The 23,061-nt window shown below is 43.3% G+C and overlaps 3 protein-coding genes across 6 annotated transcripts in view; 2 read left to right on the top strand and 1 right to left on the bottom strand.

Annotated features, from left to right (window-relative positions):
* The first annotated feature begins 709 nt into the window (after positions 1-709).
* Positions 710-5,927, top strand: LOC110979083 (proton-associated sugar transporter A-like). Its single transcript, XM_022234598.2, has 7 exons — positions 710-1,188; positions 1,745-2,265; positions 2,476-2,628; positions 2,753-3,361; positions 3,993-4,103; positions 4,347-4,555; positions 4,930-5,927. Exons 1-7 carry the CDS (start codon positions 1,184-1,186, stop codon positions 5,188-5,190), a joined length of 1,869 nt encoding a protein of 622 aa, XP_022090290.2. The 5' UTR covers positions 710-1,183; the 3' UTR covers positions 5,191-5,927.
* A 1,200-nt stretch (positions 5,928-7,127) lies between these two features.
* Positions 7,128-11,735, bottom strand: LOC110979085 (peroxisome biogenesis factor 10-like). Its single transcript, XM_022234605.2, has 7 exons — positions 11,483-11,735; positions 10,841-10,921; positions 10,302-10,378; positions 9,916-10,167; positions 9,182-9,351; positions 8,463-8,598; positions 7,128-8,023 (listed from the first exon to the last, which is right to left on the bottom strand). The coding sequence occupies exons 1-7, from the start codon at positions 11,592-11,594 to the stop codon at positions 7,949-7,951; spliced, it is 903 nt and encodes a 300-aa protein (XP_022090297.2). The 5' UTR covers positions 11,595-11,735; the 3' UTR covers positions 7,128-7,948.
* A 320-nt stretch (positions 11,736-12,055) lies between these two features.
* The window catches only part of opa1 (OPA1 mitochondrial dynamin like GTPase), a 72,106-nt gene continuing 61,100 nt past the window's right edge, over positions 12,056-23,061 (top strand). For 2 of the 4 annotated variants that reach the window (XM_087147406.1, XM_087147407.1), the window contains exons 1-20: positions 12,056-12,292; positions 13,011-13,332; positions 14,050-14,248; positions 15,405-15,479; positions 16,478-16,569; positions 16,924-16,977; positions 17,752-17,856; positions 18,292-18,378; positions 18,474-18,550; positions 18,942-19,059; positions 19,529-19,603; positions 19,751-19,822; positions 20,091-20,190; positions 20,380-20,510; positions 20,776-20,848; positions 21,202-21,274; positions 21,642-21,757; positions 21,927-21,991; positions 22,166-22,242; positions 22,487-22,579. In XM_087147406.1, coding sequence (XP_087003532.1) covers positions 12,264-12,292; positions 13,011-13,332; positions 14,050-14,248; positions 15,405-15,479; positions 16,478-16,569; positions 16,924-16,977; positions 17,752-17,856; positions 18,292-18,378; positions 18,474-18,550; positions 18,942-19,059; positions 19,529-19,603; positions 19,751-19,822; positions 20,091-20,190; positions 20,380-20,510; positions 20,776-20,848; positions 21,202-21,274; positions 21,642-21,757; positions 21,927-21,991; positions 22,166-22,242; positions 22,487-22,579 — 2,033 coding nt within the window. In that variant the 5' untranslated portion in view covers positions 12,056-12,263. The remainder of the gene's footprint in view (positions 12,293-13,010; positions 13,333-14,049; positions 14,249-15,404; positions 15,480-16,477; positions 16,570-16,923; positions 16,978-17,751; positions 17,857-18,291; positions 18,379-18,473; positions 18,551-18,941; positions 19,060-19,528; positions 19,604-19,750; positions 19,823-20,090; positions 20,191-20,379; positions 20,511-20,775; positions 20,849-21,201; positions 21,275-21,641; positions 21,758-21,926; positions 21,992-22,165; positions 22,243-22,486; positions 22,580-23,061) is intronic. The other 2 variants (XM_022234595.2, XM_087147408.1) reach the window with 2 other exon arrangements.

Here is a 23,061-nt window from a genome sequence, read left to right as displayed (position 1 = left end):
AAAAAAGCCATTCTCAACCATTGGAATTCAATTTGATGTTTCTTTGCCGTTCCGATTTTTTGTCATTGAAGGACTTGCGGCACGAAAAAGAATTTACGTTTGCTCGTTGTCGAAAGCTGTGAAAAGTCTTCTTGCAAAGTTGGTTACAGGGTGACGGTTTCACTCCCAAGAATCCCGGCATGACGATCTCGGACGCAAGACCAAGATGGATACCAAGAATCGTGTCACCGCTGGGCCGAGATGCTTCAGCCGATGGACGGCCGTCACTTCTGGAGGAGGAAGACATAATTTTCGATGGAAGTTGGGGTCAAGAACGTGAACAATTACAATTGATCAAAATTATAGCATAAAACATCTTCAAATGGGAGTTACCGCATAGAACTTCTTGTCATTTTTTTACACGAACTTTACTCAGTGGTCAATTGACCATGCGCCTAAAAGATGTTGGCTTCAAGTTGGCAGGGGTGTACAAAATCTAGAAACATTCCCGTTTTATAATGCAATTTCTGAAGTTTTTTCCATAACCCTTTTTGACAGAAAAACTTCCTGAGGAAGAGGGTCTTCCCTGATCTACTACATATCTGCGCCATCGTGACTGACCGCTCGGTAAAATAAATACGGTGCAGTGAATGACTCACGACCAATAACCAATGAAGTGCATGTATGTTGTGACTCATGATAATGCTGAATAGCGGTGTTTGCTCCCGTCAACTGCAGGAAAACCGATTAAAGTCATTCCCTGATCTGGATGCCCTGGAGGCTAAAATTGCCCAGTCGTGTCTCAGGTTACACGGCTGACCCAGACTTGTGAGAGTGCACCACGTAGCAGCGGCGTGCTCCCATGTCCCGTGCCCAGGATGCACCTGACTGGGCAGCTGAATTGGATCATGCATGCATACAGCGGTACGCCGTTCAATTAAAATTAGCTCACTGGTTGCGTAATATCTGTTGACCAAAGTCTTGGGACAACAACGATAATCCCTTGTAAACCCAAATCAAAGCCCACACGGCAAACATAACAGCAGCACACGGCAGCCAAGACTTGTAACTTGCAGTTGAGCAAGTTACAAGTCTGCACCGCGCTGTTGTGATTGTGGCACATTTGTGGCGAAACCATCCCAGTAGCTGACGACCTTGGCTTTCGTGCGGTGCTGCTGCGTGCTTGAAATTTTCAACAGACGAGATGAGGTGAGGAACGACTTCACTTTGGTGGTCTCTTAGGTCTGTAGCATGCTCGTGAGTTGGTCCTTGTACTATGTACTCCAACGGCACCGTCATGACCGTGGAACTGAAAAAAATCCTGCAGCATCTGAGCAAGGTTGTTTGAATTTGGAGTGTGTTAAACCCTACAAGCATTGATAGGACTGGTGAGAAAATGTTTTGCAAGCACCTAAATTTGACTTGTTGGAGCATTTTATTGCTTGTGGGTGGGTAATACTGTAGGTCACTGCAGGGAAGAATTAGTGGTATCATCATATCAGCAAAAATTCCAGAATACAGGCCTGTTGGCACTACTTAACCTGTTGACCCGCATGTGCACATACCCCTATGAGACTGGTCTGAAATCTTGTTTTATGGTCAGTAGAAGTCATTCTTCTGAATGCTTGAGAATCCTTGAGCCCTACAGTGCTTGTGACATTGGGAAACAATAATTTCCTGGTGTCGCCAGTAAGCATTATTTGGGGCGGGAGTTACTCAAGCTACCCCGTCCTGTAGCCAGTATGATGTATATGCTTCCTTGCAGGACCAGAACTTGCTCACGCTCAAGGACGCTCAGCATTTCGTCCGAGTCATCCTACATTGATGTACCGTCTCAAGTTGGGCACAGGATCCGTAACGATTCCATCCAGAGCCGTTGCTCTATCCCTGACCTCGCTATTCTCCATGCTGGCGAGATCCTTCAGCTTCCGGCTGTAGATTCAGTTGACTTTGAGCAGCCCCCAAGACGGCCGCTGTGGCAGCTGGTACTACTCAACATGGTGGTCCTGGGGATCGAGTTTTGCTATGCCGTTGAGACTGCACTCGTCACCCCGCTCTTGCTTCAGATGGGCCTGCCCCAGTCTCTGTACAGCCTGACCTGGATTGTCAGCCCCACCCTGGGGTTTTTCCTCAACCCAGTGGTGGGGTCGCTCAGTGACCGCTGTTCTTGTGCCTGGGGGAGGCGCCGGCCGTTCATTCTCATCCTCTGTATTGGTATGGCCGTGGGATTCACCGTGTTTCTGAATGGTGAAGATATTGGGCTACTTACCGGGGATACTACAACCAGTGAGTTTAATGACCACTGTATATCTTCCTAACCTCAGCCCTTCTTATTAAAGGTAGCACTTATTGAAAAGATATAAGCAAGCAGAATCCCAGCTTCGATATAAACAAGTTTCTTTGTTTGGTTTATGGACCAAAGAGAAATCTTCATTGACTGCTGTTCAGCACGTGTTTTGAATTTTAACAGAAAATTTCTTTTGTTTCGTCATATAGACCATGCTATCGGATTGATTTTGACTGTCACTGGTGTTGTCATTCTTGATTTCTGCGCCGATTCCTGTGACAGCCCATCAAAGGCATACATCATAGATGTCTGCAATCTCCAAGATGTAGACAGGGGGTTGAACATCAGAGCTGTCCTGGGGGGTAAGTAAACCCTCCAAGGGTTAGTTTCAAAGATTTCTTTTTAGATTGGAGATGCAAATTGCGAAATTAAATACACATGCAAAAGGCAAAAAGTCAACTTTTAGGAATTATAACTTTTCCTTAGGTCTCGGATCTGGTATTGGCTACATTTTCAACAGCATTGATTGGGAATCCAACGCACTAGGGCAGATCCTTGGAAATCAATCTCGAGTCGTCTTTGTCTTCACATTTGTCATCTGCACCGTGTGCTTCACACTGACGCTCTTCAGTGTGAGGGAGAAACCACTGGTTCCCCGTGAGGTCAGTAGCACATCCAAGCTGTCGCAGTCCGGGAGCAGCTACCAGGGATTAGAAAGTGGGGTACCAAAGCCAAGCCCCCGGAAGGAGCTGAGCTACGACTCACTGATTCATACAGACAACTCAAATCCAGCCATAATGAGCCCCTTGCCAGATGGTGCGCTGGTGTCTAAGGATGCAGTGAGCTGCTCTGGATCTAGCAGCCTTACATCCAGCAATCCCTCGCAGTCCTCCTCCAGCACTCAAACCCAGGTCCTGGGGAACAAGGATGAGCAACCCAAGGAGGAGAAAGTCTCCGTGGCGAAGCTTTTGGTCTCCGTGGTGAAGATGCCCCGGGAGCTGAGATGGCTCTGTCTGAATCACTTCCTTGGCTGGTCAGGTTTGCTGGCCATCTTCCTCTTCTACACAGACTACATTGGAGAAGTAGTTTATAAAGGTACATGAATGGTAACTCACTTTAAACTACAAGTACTTTCACCCTAACCCTAACAACCTGAATAGCTCCATTTAATGAGACTTGGATTACAGTCACAAAACCTCAGTTGACCATAATGGGATATTTTATCGCTCTTGATATTATTAAGTAGTTTCTATCACATCATGAAACAAGACCTTTAGAAAGCTGAAATAGATATCCGCATTCTCTTGGTTTATGATGGCAAGTTTACACAAGTGCCATAAACCTAAATGTATCTGCAGACTTTGTAGAGTGTTATGTCAATTTCTTGTGCTGTGTTTTATGGGGACCCCAATTATGCCACTGTATCAATGGTATTTATTTTTTCCCCAACCACAAGCAAATGCACAACCTCTGAACAGAGTTTATGGGGGAAGTGAAGCAACCAGACGGGTTTTGATCAATGTGCTCCCCTTCTTGATTTTAAGGGCTTAACATTTTGCATTGTGATCTCGGTAACCTGAACTTTCAGTCACAGCATAATTTTCTGTAAGCTTCATTAACCCTAACAGTCCTCAGTCCTCCAACAGGTGAAGGATTGAGGACTGTCGGGTTTAATGTTTGTTGATGTCTACAGTCCACTTTTGGATGGTAATTTATTCTCGCTCAGGTGACCCCACTGCTCCCGTGGGATCAGAGAGTCGCAACCTGTTTGAAGCTGGCATCAAGATGGGGTCTTGGGGAATGGTAATCTTTGCAGCATCCGTCATCGTCTCTGCAGGTATTAAACTTGCAGTGTTCAAGTCCAGTCCGTGGTAGGATTAACTTGACATGGATTGGCAGCCTGTCCATTTATTACATTACAACAAGCTTGGCCAGAGGAATTTGACTTTACTTTATATTGAACATTTTTCAGTCTCTGGGAACTCGATAACAAATTATGGAACACAAATGACTGTATTTGACTTGATCTCTGGGAAAACTGTTTGAAACTTTTGAGTAATGAGTGTCGCTCTCTCTCTAGTTATCCTTGACAAGCTGTCTGCCCACATCTCAACTCGTACTGCCTATGTCTGGGGCCAGACGGCATTTGGAGTGGGTACCGGCTGCATGGCTATCTCCAGCGACAGCATCTACGTGACCCTTGCCCTCAACGCAACCTCAGGGATTATGTTTGCCACCGTTACGACACTGCCGTTCGGTATCGTGGCCGACTACCATGCGAACTACCAGGTAGTGTAAGAAACCACTGAAGGAATCTTGGGACATGCTGAAAATCGTCAGTGAGGTGATGCATTGTAAAGAGCAGGACCTCTTGCACCTGGTTAATACAGTGTACATAAACTATCATCCTGAAGTGGAAGCAATGGTGTCTGTTTCAGAGATGCTAATTATACTTGGCTACACTACTCCAACAGTCACCGATTAACAGGGAGGATTCAGAGAGAACTTTTTGATGGGCAAATGAACACATTTTCTGTCTGGTTTTGACTTCTTATTTGACATACCATACAAGACGGCTGACATCTAGGATGCAAAGAAGACTGTGATGAAAGGCAAGTTAGTGCATTCTTATTTGGTTTTTTTTTTCACATCTTGTCTGACAGACCATGCGGGACAGCCAGCGATCCCAGCGCGGTCTGGGCACCGACGTAGCCTGTCTCAGCAGTGTCAACTTCCTGGCTCAGATTGTCGTGTCGGCCATCCTGGGATTCATCATCTCGGCCGTGGGCTCTAAGCTGGCAATTGTTGCCTTTGCCAGCAGCCTTGCTTTCCTCGCAGCACTAAACTCAGCCATATTCGTCGTGTATGACTTGAAGAAACGGGAACAAGGCTCAACCAATGAACACCAACCATTGATAACCTAAACCAGCATAAAGCATTTGCAATTGCCTGAACTACCAATTACAGTCATTAACGAAAGTATAAGACCACCTGGAATTTTGTTGCCATTTCTGTTTTGGGGCTTGCAGTACATGGTCTCACTAAAATGTGGCAGTCGAGAATTCAGTGTTGGTTAGCTGCAGGCCATTTCCCAATCAGCTGGCTGTGGCTTAGAGTAATACAGATGTCTATGGGGCGTGGCTGCAGCCACTAGGCAGTGGCTTCCATAGGTGCATCCATCCATTATTTCTAGCCACAGCCACAACTTTTGGACACAGCCATGAGTCAATCACAAATCATCCAGTCTCAAATCACAAGCTATTATGCCACTGCTTATCCAGTTTGGGGGAACCAGATATGTGATCGACTTGATAACTCTCAGGTAGTTTATGGTGAATGGGTTAGAGTAAAAGGCACATTTTTCAAGATCTGAAATTCTGCATGTTATTTTACTGAATTTGCTGCTGCAAGACAGAGTGGATTTGGTGATGGACAAACAAACCATGAGGAGTTAGAAAATAAATCATTTAAAACTGTGTGCGGCAAAATGACTCTACTTATCAAAATAAAATCCACACCGATTTAAGTATTTAATTTCAACAGCATAATTAAGTAAATGGCAGGTTTAAAACAATGTCCCTTCCACTCTGCAGGTATACACTGTCAGTCACACTGTCGGTAACAACTTCGTATTCAGATTAAATGTAAAGATCATGGAAAAGAGTCGGACCCACGGCTCCTTTTTTTCTGATTGTCTTTATGTGTTTATTAACCAGTCTAATTTGACAGGGTCTTTGTTTTCAAGGGTCCTAGCAACGGATCTTTCTTACATTTTTGGTTCAACGTAATAGTCTTCTGCCCCGTGCAATGGAACGTTCCATCTGTGGTCCCGTGAAATTTTTCATTCTTATAGTACTGCACCGATAAAACATTCATAATACTTTAATTCACAGTGTCAAGGTGCTTACCGCATTTTCCGCGTTGATAGGGGCTTATGCCAGGATCGATCTTCAAAACACTGTGGATGCAATCAGTTGGCTGATCTCAAATACATGCAGTTGATTATTCCAGTCTCAGCAACTAGCAAGTAGGATACAAGGACTCTGTAAGGCAAATTATCACATTCTCAGCTGGCTTTGTTTCATGTCTTGGCCCGACAGACATGTCCGGCGCTCCCAGCGTGGTCTGGGCACCGATGTGGCCTGTCTCACCAGCGTCACCGTCCTGGCTCAGGTTGTGGTGTCAGCCGTCATGGGCCTCATCACCATGGCTGCAGGCACCAAGCTGGCCATTGTCGTCTTGGCGAGTGGTGCCTCCTTCCTCCTCAGCCACATTCGTCATTTACAACGTGACAAAGACGGAACGAGAGTTGGATGATGAACGCCAACCACTGATAAAGTGAATCAGTCTTTGCATTGGTCTTGACCTCGGCTACTCCAAGTCTATTGAAGAGTGTTGTATTCGAGTCCATGACAATGCTTTTCTCACAGCTCATTGGATTGGCTTGAGAATTCGCTTAAGACTGAATGACTTGTGATGGGCTTACAGGGACTTGTGGTGGACTCAAATACAACACTGCTATTGAAATCCAACACCTGTGGGTTAGCGGGCTTAGCGGATGGGATGCTGCAGAGCCCAACCACTGTTACTATACAGAGGATGTCTTTCTTTTGTCTTTGTGCGAAGATATGCCGTTTTGGTACAGCACAGGTGAGGACACTGGTGTTGTCCTGTAATCAGAACAAGTCCTCACAAGTCGGCCAGTCTCAAGGTGAGTCACAATGCCAGTCAAGTGTCCCTCATCCATCGTTACCTACAAATAGGCTTCTGATGGTCTCAACAATTTGTCAAAGCCATTTTTTGACAAATACAGTACCCAGGGTAAGAGGACAATTTTATAAAAGACACAATTTCAACATGCTATAGTAAGTAAGGCAACAGGCCAAACTGGAGTCTAATTTTAATAGACTCATTTCAAGCCACTTTATGCAACTTCAACTTATTGTTTTATTCAAACAATTATTATAAACGTATTACAAAATATTAACAGGGAGCATGAAACGGGGAAAGTCAAGACACCAGACGAATGTCTTCATTTTAACCACTCCCTGCCGCGGATTCCAGGTATGCTTTTAAGTTGTAATAATCACTCCACCTCTTCACACTTTACACTGAACCAGTTGAGTTATACAGGCATGCAACGTGGACTTTGACAAAAGCCAATGAAAATCTAATCTTTACAAGACTGTGTACGGGGTTTTTCAATTGTCAATGGCATAAGTGTGAAGTGAAAAATAAGGAATCGGCTGATCTGAGAAAAAGTTGCATGCCTGTTTATATTGTCTGTAAGACAGGTTAGAAAAAGCATTACTTCATTCAAACATATTTAGGGGTGTTACCCCTTCTGATGTATACAAATGTATTACCAACAAACTTCCATCTCCCATGATATATGCACAGCAGTGGATTACTTGTTTGAAAATCTGAGAGTCTGAAATACAAGTATGGTTTTGCATTTAAGAAATAATTTTACTGTATTTGCTGGGGTAAGGGTGAAAGTAATTGGTGAAGGGACAAAAAGTCTGAATTGCCTGCCACCCAGAAATAGTTGGAAAATTAATCCAGTTTGATTTATATGCAGCTAACTCGTTTTTCCCATAGATCTGTTTTCGTGGAAAAACGGTATGTCTGTCTGGGATTATCTGTTTCCATACTTTTCTTTACGGCGTGCTCTAATAACTGTTACCTTCCGTCAAAGTTCTGCAGGTAGATGAGTCTCGAAAGTAGGAACTTCTCTCGACACAGTGGGCACTCGGCCTGCGGGGAAAAAAAAGTTTGGTTTATGTTTCTACGGAACACAGAAAATTAAAGTGAATTTAAACCAACATCCTCAGGAATATCATGCCAACTGAGCTGTTTTAGTCGTATATAGTTGAAGTGGAAACCTTGCCAACAGCATTTTCTTCAAGTTCAGTTCTAGGAAGTTATATGTAATGACCTGCTAACCTTTTGTTCATGCTTGGCAACTTAACAATTCCCAGGGGTAATTTCATGGTAGTGCTACGTACAGGAAGTTGCTGAATACAAAAAATAGCCAAAACAGAAAACCAGTCCCAATGTCACACAATTGATATCACTGATGATTGGTTCCAAGAGTTTTGTTGCTTGGCCGAGCAGTATTCCACTGAGGAGGCTCTTTGACATTGGGTTCCTGACAGGCAGATCTGACCACTGCTGTGGTCGGTATTTAACTGACCTTTGTGGAGCACCACTCGGTGATGCACTCCCAGCAGAAGAGATGGCCACAGGGTGTGGCTGTGGAGTTTCGCCGCCTCTCGAGGCACAGTGCACAGCGTAGGTGTGGCTCTGTCACAACACCTTCTTCAGTGACTCTTAAGAAAAAAAAGTATGAGAATAGTTTTCTGTTACTCAACTGTGAAATAGGGCACTATTCACTGGAGGTATATTGCCTGCTTCATTGCCAGCCACACAATGCTGTGCAGGGCATGTGCCTAAGAGTTACTCACCATAATGAACACTATACGTGTCTCTCTCTCAGGCATGCAACTTAGACAAAACAAAAACGAGGAAACTCCAATATTTCCAACATTTTGTACAGTGTTTTTCAATTCCTAATGGGACCAGTGTGAAGTGAAAAACGAGGAAATCAGCCGATCCGAGGAAAAGTTGCATGCCTGCTCTTTACATCTCTCAAAGTTACAGCTTGGAAACAACAGACATGTTTGTGGTGTTAAAGTGCACATTTTGTGTCTACTCCTGTCAGTTTATTATGCACAACATACCATTGGATTTAAAAGCATGGCTTTCCGTGCCCAATTTTCTTTTTTTCTCTTCTCATCCGGTTCATCTTATTCTTCTTTTGTAATTCTTTTCTGGGTTGACTCTGTGGATTTATAGAAACTTTCGCCTTCCCTTCCTTAACTACATGCTTCGTCCACTCAACTTGTTCGTTACCTCTGCTCTCCTGCCTCTGATGCAGGAGTGTCTTCTGAATGCACTCCTCCCCGCTGCATCTTGTAGAGGGAATGCAGCAGGCTGACGACCAGCTGGGTGACGGATAGCCAGCCCAGTAGATGGAAGCTGGGTCGCATGCTGCCCGAGCCCAGGCTGCTACGTACCATTAACTTCATCCGCAGTTCACATGCAGAGAAAAGTAACAAACTTGTAATCCAATTCTGCCTAATTTTAAGGGAAGAGAGATGGTATTCAGATTACCAAATTAAATAACCATCTCACCTGTACAACCTAAGTCGGCAGCATCAGTGGATCTGGGGGTGGGACCGACTGACCAGTTCCCCTCTCCCAACCAATCAATGCCCCTCTAACCCCCTCCCCCAAAAAGAACACTTTTTTTTTACATAACAATACCAACGGGAATTTGTTTCCTTATTTCGTTTCTCTTCCTGAAATCCTCAAAGCATATAAAGAGGCCCAAACTCGCGCCTCAATCCTCAGAAAGGCCGTAAAGGAAACACCAAAAAATCCTCAACTTTTTTAGTCCTCCCCCTAAAGAATTTCTCCCCTCCCCCCACCCAAAGAAATTTGTTCTGGATCCATCCTTAGTCAGCAGTCACCAAAGAAACATTCGAGTGACAGGTCCTTCGACAAATCTTACAAAAGGCAGAGAACAAATCCTTAGAAATGCAGCACAGTCCACCTCATTTCTGTGCTCCTATTGTCACACTCACATACTGAATACCAGTCAAGCGTTTGGCCACATGGTAGAACACTCCCCTGAGGTAGAACACGGCAATGTGGGCCCGCTGTATGATCATGACGGCTTGCCTCAGCACGGGGATGCACTGGGAGATTCGCTGCCGGACCTCCTGGCTCAGCCCTGCTCTGGCCTGGTCTGATTCTAAAAGTCTGGGGATGTAGGCAAGCAGCCTGTCCAGCAGATAAGGTGAGCAGGCATAGAGAAGTACAAGTGCTAGACGTCTCTAGATATCAAAATGTAGAAATGCGATCAACAAGGCAAAAGCCAATACTTTTTAATACGCCAACAGTTAAACATGACCGTTGTGCCGTTTATTACAATTAGAAATTCTTATTTTTCAAACATAACAAGTGAAACCTTTGGCGATGGAACTGCCCTGCGTGTATGATCCACTTGGAGGATATTAACGTATTCCTCACCGAGTGTCTGATAACCTGTAAGAAAGAGCATGCAAAAAATGTACACTTTCTTAATTTGTATTCAGAGAAATCCTACAAAACTTCTCCTTCTGGAGCTTTCTTTTATTCTAGTCCCCCCCCAAAAAAAAAACACCCAAAAGACACTGGACACCTTCATTAATAGAGCGCTGGTTCTGTATTCTGGGGGCTGCAGGTTCAAAATGCTAATTTAGTTGATTTTGGGCCTACAATGAGGAAACCTTTGAAAATAGACAGGTTCCCTTTATTCTGTGTTGCATTATCTTCCTCTTCTAAGAAACTGTCACTGCAATGCATCTAGCTCAGGAACACCGATACCACAATTCCGTGCTAGGTTTGATTGGGGAAGACCCCTCCCTTATGCCTCATTATGGCAGGGACACCAGTCTACCGTCTATGCTTCACGAGATTGTTTACTCTCCTATTTATAAAGTGCACGAGAGTGAGTATAACTTATACCTGCTACAGTGGTGAGGCCAAAGTACAAAATTTCTCCCAAGACATCCAGTTCCTTTCTCCATCGGGCCCATACTCTTGGTCCTGGCAAGGAAAAGATTATGCCGGCATTGTGTACATGTATGTTATAAAGTGCACAGAGGCCAGTATGCCACAGTCTTTACTGTCAACACACTGCCAACACACTGTCAACACACTGTCAACATGCACAGTACCATCAACACATGATCAAGTTGTTGAGGAGTGTTGATGTTACTATCATGTGTTAAAGGTGATAAGCAGATAAGACCCCGTTATGCCATGCCTGGTGACATGGCCAACAGTGAAACTCAGCTGAGGAACTCAACAAGCTAAGGCCTCTTGCTGGGTCCCTCAGATCTTTTGTAGCTCCAATTTCTGCCCTTTTAAAAATTTCAGCAACCTGTCTCAAACAAAAGGGCTGTTAATAATTTTGATAAGAAAAAATCTTAAACCCAACAACACAGCTTTAATTTAATGACCTAACCTACGAATGTATTGGCTGATTACACAGTCAAAATAGTGTAGGTAGTCTGTCAATTTATTTGTTTCTCAGCTAGGTGAAGGTGAGTAAAGTGAGTTTCCACCTGTTTGTTAACATGAATAACATATAGTAAACAGTCCTACCTACAAATGACTGGCAAATGTCGGCAAGAGAATTCCGCAGGAAATCCACATAGAACTGGTCTTTTTGGTTACTGCGGATGATCTCAGGTTGGCTTGCGGGTTGAAAAAACATGGCAATACAGGATCACAAGTTGAAGTAAGACAGAGTTTTTGTCCCTGTCAGAAGGTCCAGAAACCATGTACACCTCGAATCAGTATCGGCGAACGTTCATCAAGGGCGCAGCCATCTTTAAATGTTTTGCACGACGAACGAGGTAATAAAGAAAACTTAGGGTATACACGGTAAAAAAATTAATTTCAATGATATAGCAAACAAAAATAATATGTTAAATTTTGATTGAACTTTTAAAATTTACTACACACGTTAGCCTGGTTTTAATTACTTGTAGGAATTGTTTTGTTTTGTTGTTATTGTAGGCTCAGTCATGTCAGTTGGAAGCCAAGCCGTTGCGCTATCGGTCAGTTTCTTACGGCTCATGTTTTGCCTGCATTTTAGAGCGTCAAGGCATAGCCGTAGATAACATTGACCGGTGACTCGGCTTTAGTCGGTTAGTGCTCACAGCTAAAGTGCACGGAAAATTAAGGGAATAAGTTGGGTACACGACCGTCCGGTGGAAGCTTTATTTTCCTGCGAAAATTTCGTCATTTGGCTCTACCATTTGCGTCATTTTTCAGAAGTTCCTGAAATGTTTTGGTCATTTTCCTGGACACAGCAGTCTAGATAAAAGGAAAAGTAAAGGCAGAAGGCTATTCACACCATCTGACTGAGTATCTGAGCAAGATGATAAGAGTTTTGTCGGGGAAGTTTGGGTGCGGTTTTAACATGTTTAACTTTTTATAGACACAAATGTTTGATGGCTTGGGAAATCCCCAACTTTGCTCTCATTAAAGCAGTATCATGCCCATTCAGTACTTTTTGCTAGGCGCAATTGACGTATCTGCACAAGTAATCATTGTACAAAATCTATCGATCTCACTTGTGTCATTCAATCAACTTTTTTTCTTTCTAATAATGGCCTATTATTAATTAATTACAACCATGGCATGATGAACATAATGAAAAAAGACATTAGATTAGACATGGTTAGCTGATGGGAGACAGGTACTGACATGACTAAGCCATATGAGTTAAAGTTAGACATGCACATATTAACATCAATAGCAATGCTTGTCTTAGTCAATGCACACATTCACCAATATTACTTAATGACTTGTGCCCTAATGTCCAAAGCTTTTATTGTGATATAATATATTAAAAGTTTCACATCAAGAACAATGAACGAAGCTACATGTAGGCTTGTCATGAGCTTGTTAAAAAGCGAAAGGTACTGTAAGGTCCTCCTGTTTACTTGTGCTAGTTTATTAATGGAAGGATGGATGGATGGAATTGAAAGTGGAGGTGTCCATTCATGCCTGTGGTACTAGTAGAGCCAGGAAAATCATATTTTGCTTATAAATCTTTATTACTTATAAAACGATCAGTCATACCAATCAATTATTTATTTTCTGTTGCCGTTCATCTTTGTAGCCAACACTGCGGCCACCAACTGAGGCAAACCGTCCGTAAGAGGGCATCAAACTCCCGTTTTGTCGATGTACCGCCCTCCAGCAGCGGCTCCACGCCCACCTTCCAACTTCTCCCTTGTTCCAGGCACCTCATCGCCACTCAGGCCGCGGGCTACTCTGGCTTCTCCAAGATGTACCAGTGCGTCCGGCCCTGTGTGCCCATCAACGATGCCAACGCCAGGGCGGCCTCGACTCTGAACTCGGTGAGGTCCCTGCTGAAGGTGTTCCGGATCAGGTATCTGGTGATCGGAGGAGCCGTGGCCGGTGGAGTGAGTCTCAAAATGGTAAGATATTTTTCCCCAACCCTAACTGTTGTCACATTTCATAAGCATTTGTAGAGCCCTGAGGTGGTCCCTCATCTTTTTTCTGCTTTTGTTTCAACCCCTTTTCTGGACAGGGATAGCTAGGTGATGTTTGGTTTGTACTTTCCTAAACTTGCGAAACCTTCTAAAATCTGACGGATTTTGAAGCAAATGGGAGGCCAAGGTTCGATGATGTACATACCAACTATGGAATTACCAAAACTTTGGACTTTTTACTTACAAAGCGTACATTAAACAGGGTACATGTTTAAATTTCCAGCTCTCATGAAGGTCAGGAAATCAGCTACTGTTGCTTCAGTCTCCTGACGACGGGCAGAGCATCCTGTTCAAAACATAGAGTACCCTCCAGTTCTTGTCAGAAACATCCTTACTCACAAAAGAGATGGTGCTACCTCAAACCGATTACCTTTGCTTACCTGTTTCACCGTGAAAAACTTCAAATCTCAGCTTTTGAATCAAATAATTTTTTTTCAGTTTTCGTTTTCAAAAACAGATTTAATCAAAATCATTTTTGTATCGATCTCTTCACCATTTGTGGTCCAAGGTTAGTAACTCCTGCCATTTGAAGTTTGTAATGTGCACTGTTTTCTTGGTTTGTATAATTCAGAACGTCATGTGCTGTTTCCTTTATCAGGCCCAAGCAAAAGACCTATTGAAGTCGCCTTTTTTTCATTCCAGACTTATAATTCTTGGATTGATAAGCTGCCGGACATGTCCTGGATTGACCGCTACACCCCAGACAGTAGTACCTTCAGGCACACCTTGGCCGAAATGAAGAAACTGGCCAGCCACATCCACCTGCCGGAGAAAGGCTGGCTGAAAGGCACGCTGCCCACCAGGGAGTCCTTCCAAGGGTGGATACCGGAAGCCAGGGAAGGTGGGTACCGGGTAACCTCATTGTGAGGCAGTGCTGTAGCTGGGAGGGGGGGTGCCTGGGAGTATTTGGCTGGCCAGTTTGTTCGGCTGCTGTTGATGCCCCAGTGCATCAAAATGCATCCAACTTTTTCATCCGATGCACTGTGTTGCATCTGGCAGGGTCACAGATAAGCTAAAGAATTGGTCAAAGTTTTCAAGGCAGGTTTATCCGACGAGGAAATCAAATCGAAGTAACTCACCCCTAAGCCAACGCACCTTATCAGTACTTATCTTACTCTGAAACGATCTTGTCTATTTTACCAGTTAAATTTCAGGTCTTTTTTTTTTATATTTGTCTGTTTTGATTTCTCTGGCCGTGCATGCAGTTTCCCAATTTTATTTTACACACAAAAAAAACCCAAAAAGAATGAGAGGTTTTTCTCTGCCTTCAAAGGTGTGCATGTCAATTTTGCCACTGTCCATGTGAAAAGCTTAAGTTGCACAAAGCTTCCTCTGTCAGTTGTGATGTTGCTTGCTGGTGTCATTTTTTTTTTCGTGCATATTTTTCTCGAAAGAAAAAAAAATGAAACATTTGTTCTCTTAATGTACACTATGCGGAGTGTTTGTGCCCATTAATTTTCATTCCAGTTTAATGATTAATTCAGAACAGCTCTGTTCAAAGCCTGCCCAAACTTTTGTCACATCACGCTTTTATTGTTACATGCTTTCTAATATTTTCCCAGCCAATTCCCATTTTCGTTGTTATCCTAGATGTCGATTTTCAACAGAAAGATTCAAATAAAAACATTCTTATAATAAAAAAATAAGCACGCAACCGAGTTACTGTCAGAATCAAGACTGCTTACATTTCGAGCAGAAGTTTCTCTTCAGCTTTCAATTTACCACATGTTTGCAGTTTCATTGAAAATACTAGCCCTTTGCTAAATATTTCCTTGCGCAGTTTGCCCATGCCAGCCTCCTTGAAATATTCTGCATGTAGGATCAGACTGTTCCATTCTTCCAAAATCAATCCCCCATCTCCAAACCCTAAGCATGCGGCAACCCACTAAGCATTCCTTTCCCCAAACTCACGCACCCTCTCCATTTAAAAGCCCCTACTTTTGCTTTCATAGTTTTGTTCTACATCTTCTTTCTTTGTTTTCATCCTTCTACGTCAGATGCACTGTTGTTTGAGCATCAGGGGTCCCTAGATGAAGGCAGAGAAAATATCTCAAAGACTTTACAGTGGGCAGGTGTGTACATTTACCTCAACAGTTTCAGTGGATCTTGAAATTTTAGTGAATCGGATCTAGCTTAAATGGAATGAATGGGACATGAACCAGGGACCATCAGACTGCAGGTCTAGTGCTCTACCTTCTTTGGTATCAACTGTTGAGCCTTGCATTCTGTCTGTCTGCTCAGAATGAGAGAACAGGTTTGAATGTTAGACAGTAAAATACTGGACATGCAGTCCGCAGGTCTCTGGTTCACCTCCCCATTTTGCCAATTTTTTTTTGCTTGCATAATTTTCAATGAAAGCTACTCCCATTCATTTCCCCTTTATAATTATTTCATCAATCCAGTTTGGTTTTCATAATAAACATGGTCTGTTTTATTTAATACTTGTACCATCATAAAATGAAATTTTGTAGTTTTTTTTGTTGTTAGCAATGCGTGGAATCCAGATAGTTAGCCCTGGATCATTTTGGTCTAATGTGTTTTCTGTGCCATAGATGTTCCTAGAGAAACTGTTTCACTTTGTCCTTGGCTGTGTTTTTATTCCTTTGAGAAATGTCCCTCAAGTCCGTTACTCAAAGCACCATTTCAGAATTTTCAAAAAGCCTTTCCTTAAAAAACAAACAAAACCTAACGATAACAGGCCGTACCAGCTATACATTTCCACCAGTCACAACAGTTCCCAGCAATTTGCATATTTCAAGAAAAAAAAACAAGCACCACCTCCAACATCGAATCCTGTGCACTTTCAAGTTATTCCACTTCACCTGCAGCTGTTCCCTTTGCATGGCTGTATTGCTGCTCTACTGTTCCATTCATTAATTGGTGTAAGCACAGCAAGTGCATCCATTGTGCCTGATTAGAATTAGACGCAGGATTACTTGAACAAATCTACAAATACAAAGGTATGTGTCCAGAAACGGGGCAGAAAGAAAGGTAATGTAGATTTGTAGATTTTCATTAGGAAGGATTTATTTATTTATTTTTTTTTTGTTCTCGTTTGTTTCCGTCTCAGGAAAAGAAGGAAAAAGCTTCTTCACTTCATTTCAAGCTGACTCATCGGAAACAGATGAAAAGTCCACAGATCTGCCCGCTACACCACCCGGGGTAAGAGCCAATCACTCATCTTTGTAAAATGCAGTGCGGTGCCACTTGGTAGCAAACTGGAGACTTTCTCCCGCAAAATTTAAAGCCTACCAAATCTGAATTTCTTTCATATATGTAGTTTCTCTATATCTTGGACCGTTTGCCCTTTTAACCTGTTCACCGAGACATTCAAAATGAATTCTCTTTTTTAGCAGGATATAGTTGAGTGATGCATGTACACGTAGCTTCTCTACGTAACACCTTGCCGCAAAAATTCTAAGTGGCATCTTGCATTTACATCCCTATCTTTTGATGCAACAATCGACTCAGGGTTTGGCATTCTCTCTTTTTATCTTGTGTCTCCAACAATTTCAGCCAAGTGACAAAGAAAAGTTGGAGCAGGCCAAAGAAGAATTTCTAGAAACCCAGGTGAGACTTAAAATGAAGTGTACCCAGTGGGGAGAGTACTTCCAAACTCAAATATTTGTTGGGTTCACTTTGGATGGGTCAGCGTTCGACTTGAAACCACTGATAACCAGTGCACAAAGGGATACCAGCACCTTCAATGAAACCACGCTATTGCCCTAATTGCACATTTTGTGTTAAGGGCAGTAACGAGGCTGTTATTTTCCCTGGCACTGCATTTTGTTTGTAGTGCATCAACTTACCATTTGCGAGGCATTTCCACACATGATTGCACTTGATTCAGAGACGTAGTCTCCGCTCTGCTCTTAAATTGTGTTCAGGGATCATCTTGTGCTATACCTTCTGACACTGCTCTTGGAAAAAGATTGAAGGCTCTTACCGAAGACGGGTTAAAAAATCATTCGTCCGTAGTTATCAATGAAATGCCAAGGCTTTGCTTCGTCACTCAGTCCAGGTTTAATATTTCACACGGAAAGTTTGCTGTAAAAGGAGAAAAAAAACTGACCGGAAAGATGAACACCAGACTGCAGAAATTGCTTTATAAAATCCGACAGGAAAGCCCGGTGAGTTTGCACAGAGCAGATACTTGTAGGACACAATCATTTTAAAAGTTGATCCGGGTGAAACAGTTCGTGTAACCTCTGGACAGTAATGCACAACACTGGGCAGCCAAGCTTTGGGGTTTTACCCATCCTGATCCCTGTACATTTATAAATTATTGCTTTGATCTGACTGACTTAATACCTCGAAAGTTGGCGTCTTCTGTTTGCTCTAAAGTTGAGATACCAGCGTGAGATAGAGCGACTCGAGAGGGACAACAGACGCCTGAAGAAATCGCTCCTACTCAGGGGAGATAAACACGCCATGACACCTAAAGAAAAGGTTAGAAACATCGCTTACGGTTTCCTCAAACTCTGCCTAATGACAGCTACGTAAGAATGGTCAAGGGTGAAATGGCAGAGCTCAGTGTGTGGTTTCCTGAACGGTTGAGTCGTAGTGAAAAAAAAATGATAATGATAATTTCCAAAGTGATCATTTCAAGCAGTACTGCTGCTGGAGATGTAATTGTTACCCCTGTTTATCAAGCCATGAAACCGACTGAGGCAGCCAGTGACAGAGCACGCTTAACCTGCGACCCTCAGAGGTGTCCATTTGCACTCCTAGGTTAAGAGATGCAGGTGGGGTAAAGGACTTGCCCGTGGTCACAGCAGCTAACCAGCTGCTGGATTTGAACCTCCGACCCTATGATCGGGAGTGACAAACCTTCACCACAAGGCCACACATGCACCTCCTGATATCTTGTCTTTGCTCTCTCAGAAATCTTTGATCGACATGTACTCCGAAGTCCTAGATGAGCTGGCTGGAGCTGACGAGTCATACCAGATGCAGGACCATCTACCAAGGGTAAGTTTGTATTCAAATGATTGGGATCTGGAAGGAAGGTTCATCTTCATTTCTTAGTTCCATTGATTCTGATTTGGGTGTCCTGCTCTTTGCAGGTTGTGGTCGTCGGTGATCAGAGTGCTGGTAAGACCAGTGTGCTGGAGATGATCGCCCAAGCCAGGATATTTCCAAGGTATGATCACAACTGATATTTTTGTTTCTCCAACAACTCTCTCTCTAGTGAAGAGACTTCTACTCATAATTTCTCAGTACATAAAGTTTATTTTCAATACCCCCAATCCATAAGATATTTCTGAAACATTTAACCATAAAACTGCCCATGATACCCCAGAACCCATCAAGGAAGAGTTGAAGGAAGAGAAAACCTTGCCACTATTTCTTCACAAGTGAGTGAATGCCCCTTGAAAGTTAGCAAAGTCCTGTTAGATTCTTGGACAGTTTGTTTGGAGGACTCCTTACAAAAATGACTGATGTGGCAAAAGATTTTTCAGTTGGGGACGAATAGTTCTTGTGGAAGACCGTAGATGGTGGACAGTGTTCGAAGTATTTTGGTTTGTATGCAGGGGCTCCGGTGAGATGATGACGAGGTCACCCGTCAAGGTCACGCTCAGCGAGGGTCCCCAACACGTAGCGCAGTTCAAGGACAGCAACAGGGAGTTTGACCTTTCCAAGGAGGCGGAGGTAGATGATGCTCCATCTGCTTTGAGCAAAAGCCGCTGCTCATTGGTTGACAAGATCCGCACCTGTCGGAAGTGTTCATTTTGTTGGTAGCCACGCACATGCAACGCATGCACCTTTGTGAACCAGCAAAGTGAAGTTCCTACCAAAGGAGCCTCTGTTGCTAGGAAAATTGCGCCCTCTCTTGGTCCAGCTCAGGGCCCGTAGAAATAAAAATCATCAAAAACGTTTGTCAGAAAACTGTTCTAAAAACTTTGTACATATGAATCAGTTACTTATTTTTGCGCTGTAAAGAACAGAGTGCAAGATTGACACAAATCATAGCCATTTGGGAGAGAATTCGTACATTTTTTTACCCATAAACAACCTTGGAAAGTCACGTTGTCGTTGTTACAAGCCCTCTTCTAGATGTGTGGGTTTTTCTTTAATCTCTAGTCTCACCCCCTGATTTTTCGTCTTTGACCTCAAACAGCTGAAGGCGTTGAGACAAGAAATTGAGCTTCGTATGAAGAACAGTGTGCAACAGGGGCAGACCATCAGCACCGATGTAAGAACCAGTTTTTAGATGTCAAGAACTTGTCTGTGCCAGCTTCATAGCTGTAGTGTGCAAGTGGTTGGTGCGATGTCACAGACACGGTGCTATTTCACGTGATAGCGTGGATATTTTAAAAAGTGGAACTTCTTTTGCAAACAGGTGATTTCGCTGAGCGTGCGAGGGCCTGGCATCCAACGAATGGTCCTGGTGGACCTTCCTGGCATCATCAGTGTAAGTAGAAAGAGTTGAGAAGGGTAGGCGGGGCCAAGAGAAGGGGGGGAAAACAGAAACTCTCCCACACTGGCTATTTCAAGCAAAGCCCGTGCCCTGAGGAAGACTGTGCAAGAATCGTAAACATCAGGCCCTCCGTCTTTAAAGATTCGTACGATTTCAGGTCACATAAGTCAGTAAGCAGTTTCTTAATACACCCTGTTACTCGCTAGATTGTGAGTAAACCATTTAACTGATTTTTGCCTTTTTTGTTCCTTTTTGCCGGCAGACTGTAACCACCGGAATGGCAGCTGACACTAAGGACAGCATCCAGAGACTGAGCAAGATGTACATGAACAACCCCAATGCTATCATACTCTGTATACAAGGCAAGGACTTACAGTGCGTTTTCAAATGGTCTCAAATTTCTGGCTTTGCGGCGGAAATGCTGAGCTTTAGTCCATCGAGAGCTAGGGCAACTGCAGAAGATTTCCATATCTGACAGACGTTGCATAATGTTTACGTTGCGGTGGGCTTGAGCCACGGGTTAACAATGTAATCCCCTCCCACAATGACAGATGGTGCAATAGATGCCGAGAGGAGTATAGTGACCGACCTGGTCAGTGACGTGGACCCCCAGGGCAAGCGGACCATCTTTGTCCTGACCAAAGTGGACCTCGCTGAGAGGAACGCCGCCAACCCCAGCAGGGTGAGCGGAAATGAGTTCTCTTCTTCATTGGCTTGTTGTCATTTTGCAGCTGCATAGCACGATGCAAATATGTACATTTATGAAAGGGTGTCATTAAACTGTCGGCTCGTCTCAAAGTGCCCAAGAATCTTGAGTACATTTCTGCTTCTGTTCTGAAAGAAAAGTCGTAGAGATGAACTATCAGTCCGTTTCTGTGAACCTAGCATGTGACAATTTTCCAATGTGACTTCTTCACAGATGGTTTTTTTTATTTGTTCATCCACAGATAAAGCAAATTCTTGAAGGAAATCTCTTCCCAATGAAGGCCCTGGGATATTTTGCCGTGGTTACCGGAAAAGGTATGATGCCGTACGGGACAGCAGAGAAAGAAGACGCCGGCGTATGCGTCTCTTCAACTTGAAGGGAAAACTTCAAACTGAAAAAATTCCCAGCAAAGATTTTGTAGCTGCAAGTATAACAAATGGAAACAGAATTTACGCAGATTAAAGCGATGGAGATGGATCGGATTGCAGTGTTGATTTTAAACCACATTTTGAATGGAAATCACTTCTTATTTTAAGTTGGGATTCCTTTTTAGAATTTTTTTGTGTGGAGAGAATAAGATGGAAAATCTCTGCTTTGTTGATGAGTTTGTTTACTTCTTTATTTTAATTATTTATTTTTTATTTATTATTTTTTCTTTATTTCTCAGGCAATACAAGTGACAGTATAGAAACAATCCGTAAATATGAGGAACAGTTCTTCAGGGGATCAGCACTCTTCAAGTAAGATGGACCCCCAATTTACTCAACTTTTTTGACGTATATTTTGCATTTCCGTCTACCGACTTGCCAAATCTAGGAGAACTTTCCACTGGCCCTTCAAAATAAACCAGCATGGCTTCAGACACATCAGTAATTATGGTAACCAAAGAAGCCGATTCTGGCGTGAAAACGACCATCCAATGAATCATGTGGTCCCAACTTTCCAAGCCTTTGCATTCTTTTCTCACATACTCTCAGTTAGCTCTGAAATACCCGACGTGCATTTAGAGTAAGACCGTGTCGTGTGATTCCTAAAGATTGCCGCGAAGCTGCTGTAGGTTTGGAAATTCCGAGAGACAGGTTGACACCTCTTTTGCGTTTACTTCAGGTCTGGTACCCTGAAGCCCAGTCAGATGACCACACAGAACCTGAGCTTTGCCGTGTCCGACTGTTTCTGGAAGATGGTGCAGGAGTCGGTCACGCAACAGGCTGACATCTACAAAGGTATGTACGCTCTTGGACATCAAAACCTTTTGAGGATTGCTTCTTTCTTTAGTCTATGTTTTGTTGACAGTTTATCTTTTCCTGGCAATGCATCACTTGAAAGTGTGAAGTGTTGCGTCTTTGTTGAACTCTTTCTCAGTGACAGTCATTTCTCCCTTCTTGTCAACAGCCACGAGGTTTAACTTGGAGACAGAATGGAAGAACAATTTTACAAGGCTCCGAGAACTTGACAGAGTAAGCCCTTTCGTATTCTCCCCCATTCTGTTGCTGCTTGCGGCAGTATGGCACCTCCTGTGATTCCCAAGGCCCAAAAATCATGGACGCTGATTTAAGACGGCTTCCTTGCTCGAGTGCCATTCAAATTTGAGAAGCTGAAAGCTCAATCCCTGTCTTTTTTTTTCTGTGAAGGACGAGTTGTTTGAGAAAGCCAAAAGCGAGATACTGGATGAGGTGCTTTGTCTGAGCGAGATTCAACCCAAAGTCTGGTGAGTCCTAGATACTGATAGCTTCAACTGCGACTCGTTTGCCAACAAACTGAAGTTCTGGTCATATCTGTCGGGAGATTAAAAATGTTTCTTGGTGTTGTTAGTATTTGACCTGTTTTGCAGCAGTCCCATCTTTACTTCAACTTAATTTGTTTCTACAATTCTGGAGGCCTTTGTTCTGTTCGTATGGTTGCTAGTGATCCATTTAGACTGCCTATTTTTTTCATTTCTGTTGGTTTTGCAGGGAAGACGCTTTGTCCAAGGTTCTGTGGGAGAGGATGTCAGGCTACGTCTTTGAGAACATCTACCTCCCAGCTGCCCAGTCACCGGATGCCGGGTAAGGAATAGATCCGATGCACGACCTCAGGATACCGAGGATAGAACAAACAGCTCAGCCAATGTTAATTTACATAAAAAAGCCTTGATCACCCAAGGTTGCCATAAGTCCAAAAAATTATAAAAAAGGAGAGTTGTGGAAGATAGCTCCCAGAAGGAGAGAAATTCAGTTCAGTGAACATCTGTAAGAAACTCTTCTTCATGACAAGTTGTCAATGTTGTGCACGATATAGAGGTTTTCACATGACATAACATGACGGGCAAAGACTTTTCAGGAAGCGCACCATGTCCATGGAGGCACTTGCATTTTTGAATCTGTGTATTTCTATTGGTAGTTTCATGTACGCCAAAATGTTGAGAGACTTCGAAGGTGAACGCGTTTCCAAGCACATCCGTGTACATTGAATGCTTACCATCAAAACTGACATGACTGAAAATCCTCTCTACCGATGCTCTTGACAGACAGCTTGTTTTTTTTTTTTG

Source organism: Acanthaster planci, linkage group LG16, assembly GCF_054643075.1.
Source record: "Acanthaster planci isolate LZ-2023a linkage group LG16, COTS_SCS, whole genome shotgun sequence".
Lineage (NCBI taxonomy): Eukaryota > Metazoa > Echinodermata > Asteroidea > Valvatida > Acanthasteridae > Acanthaster > Acanthaster planci.
This window is presented reverse-complemented; position numbering and strand designations above follow the sequence as displayed.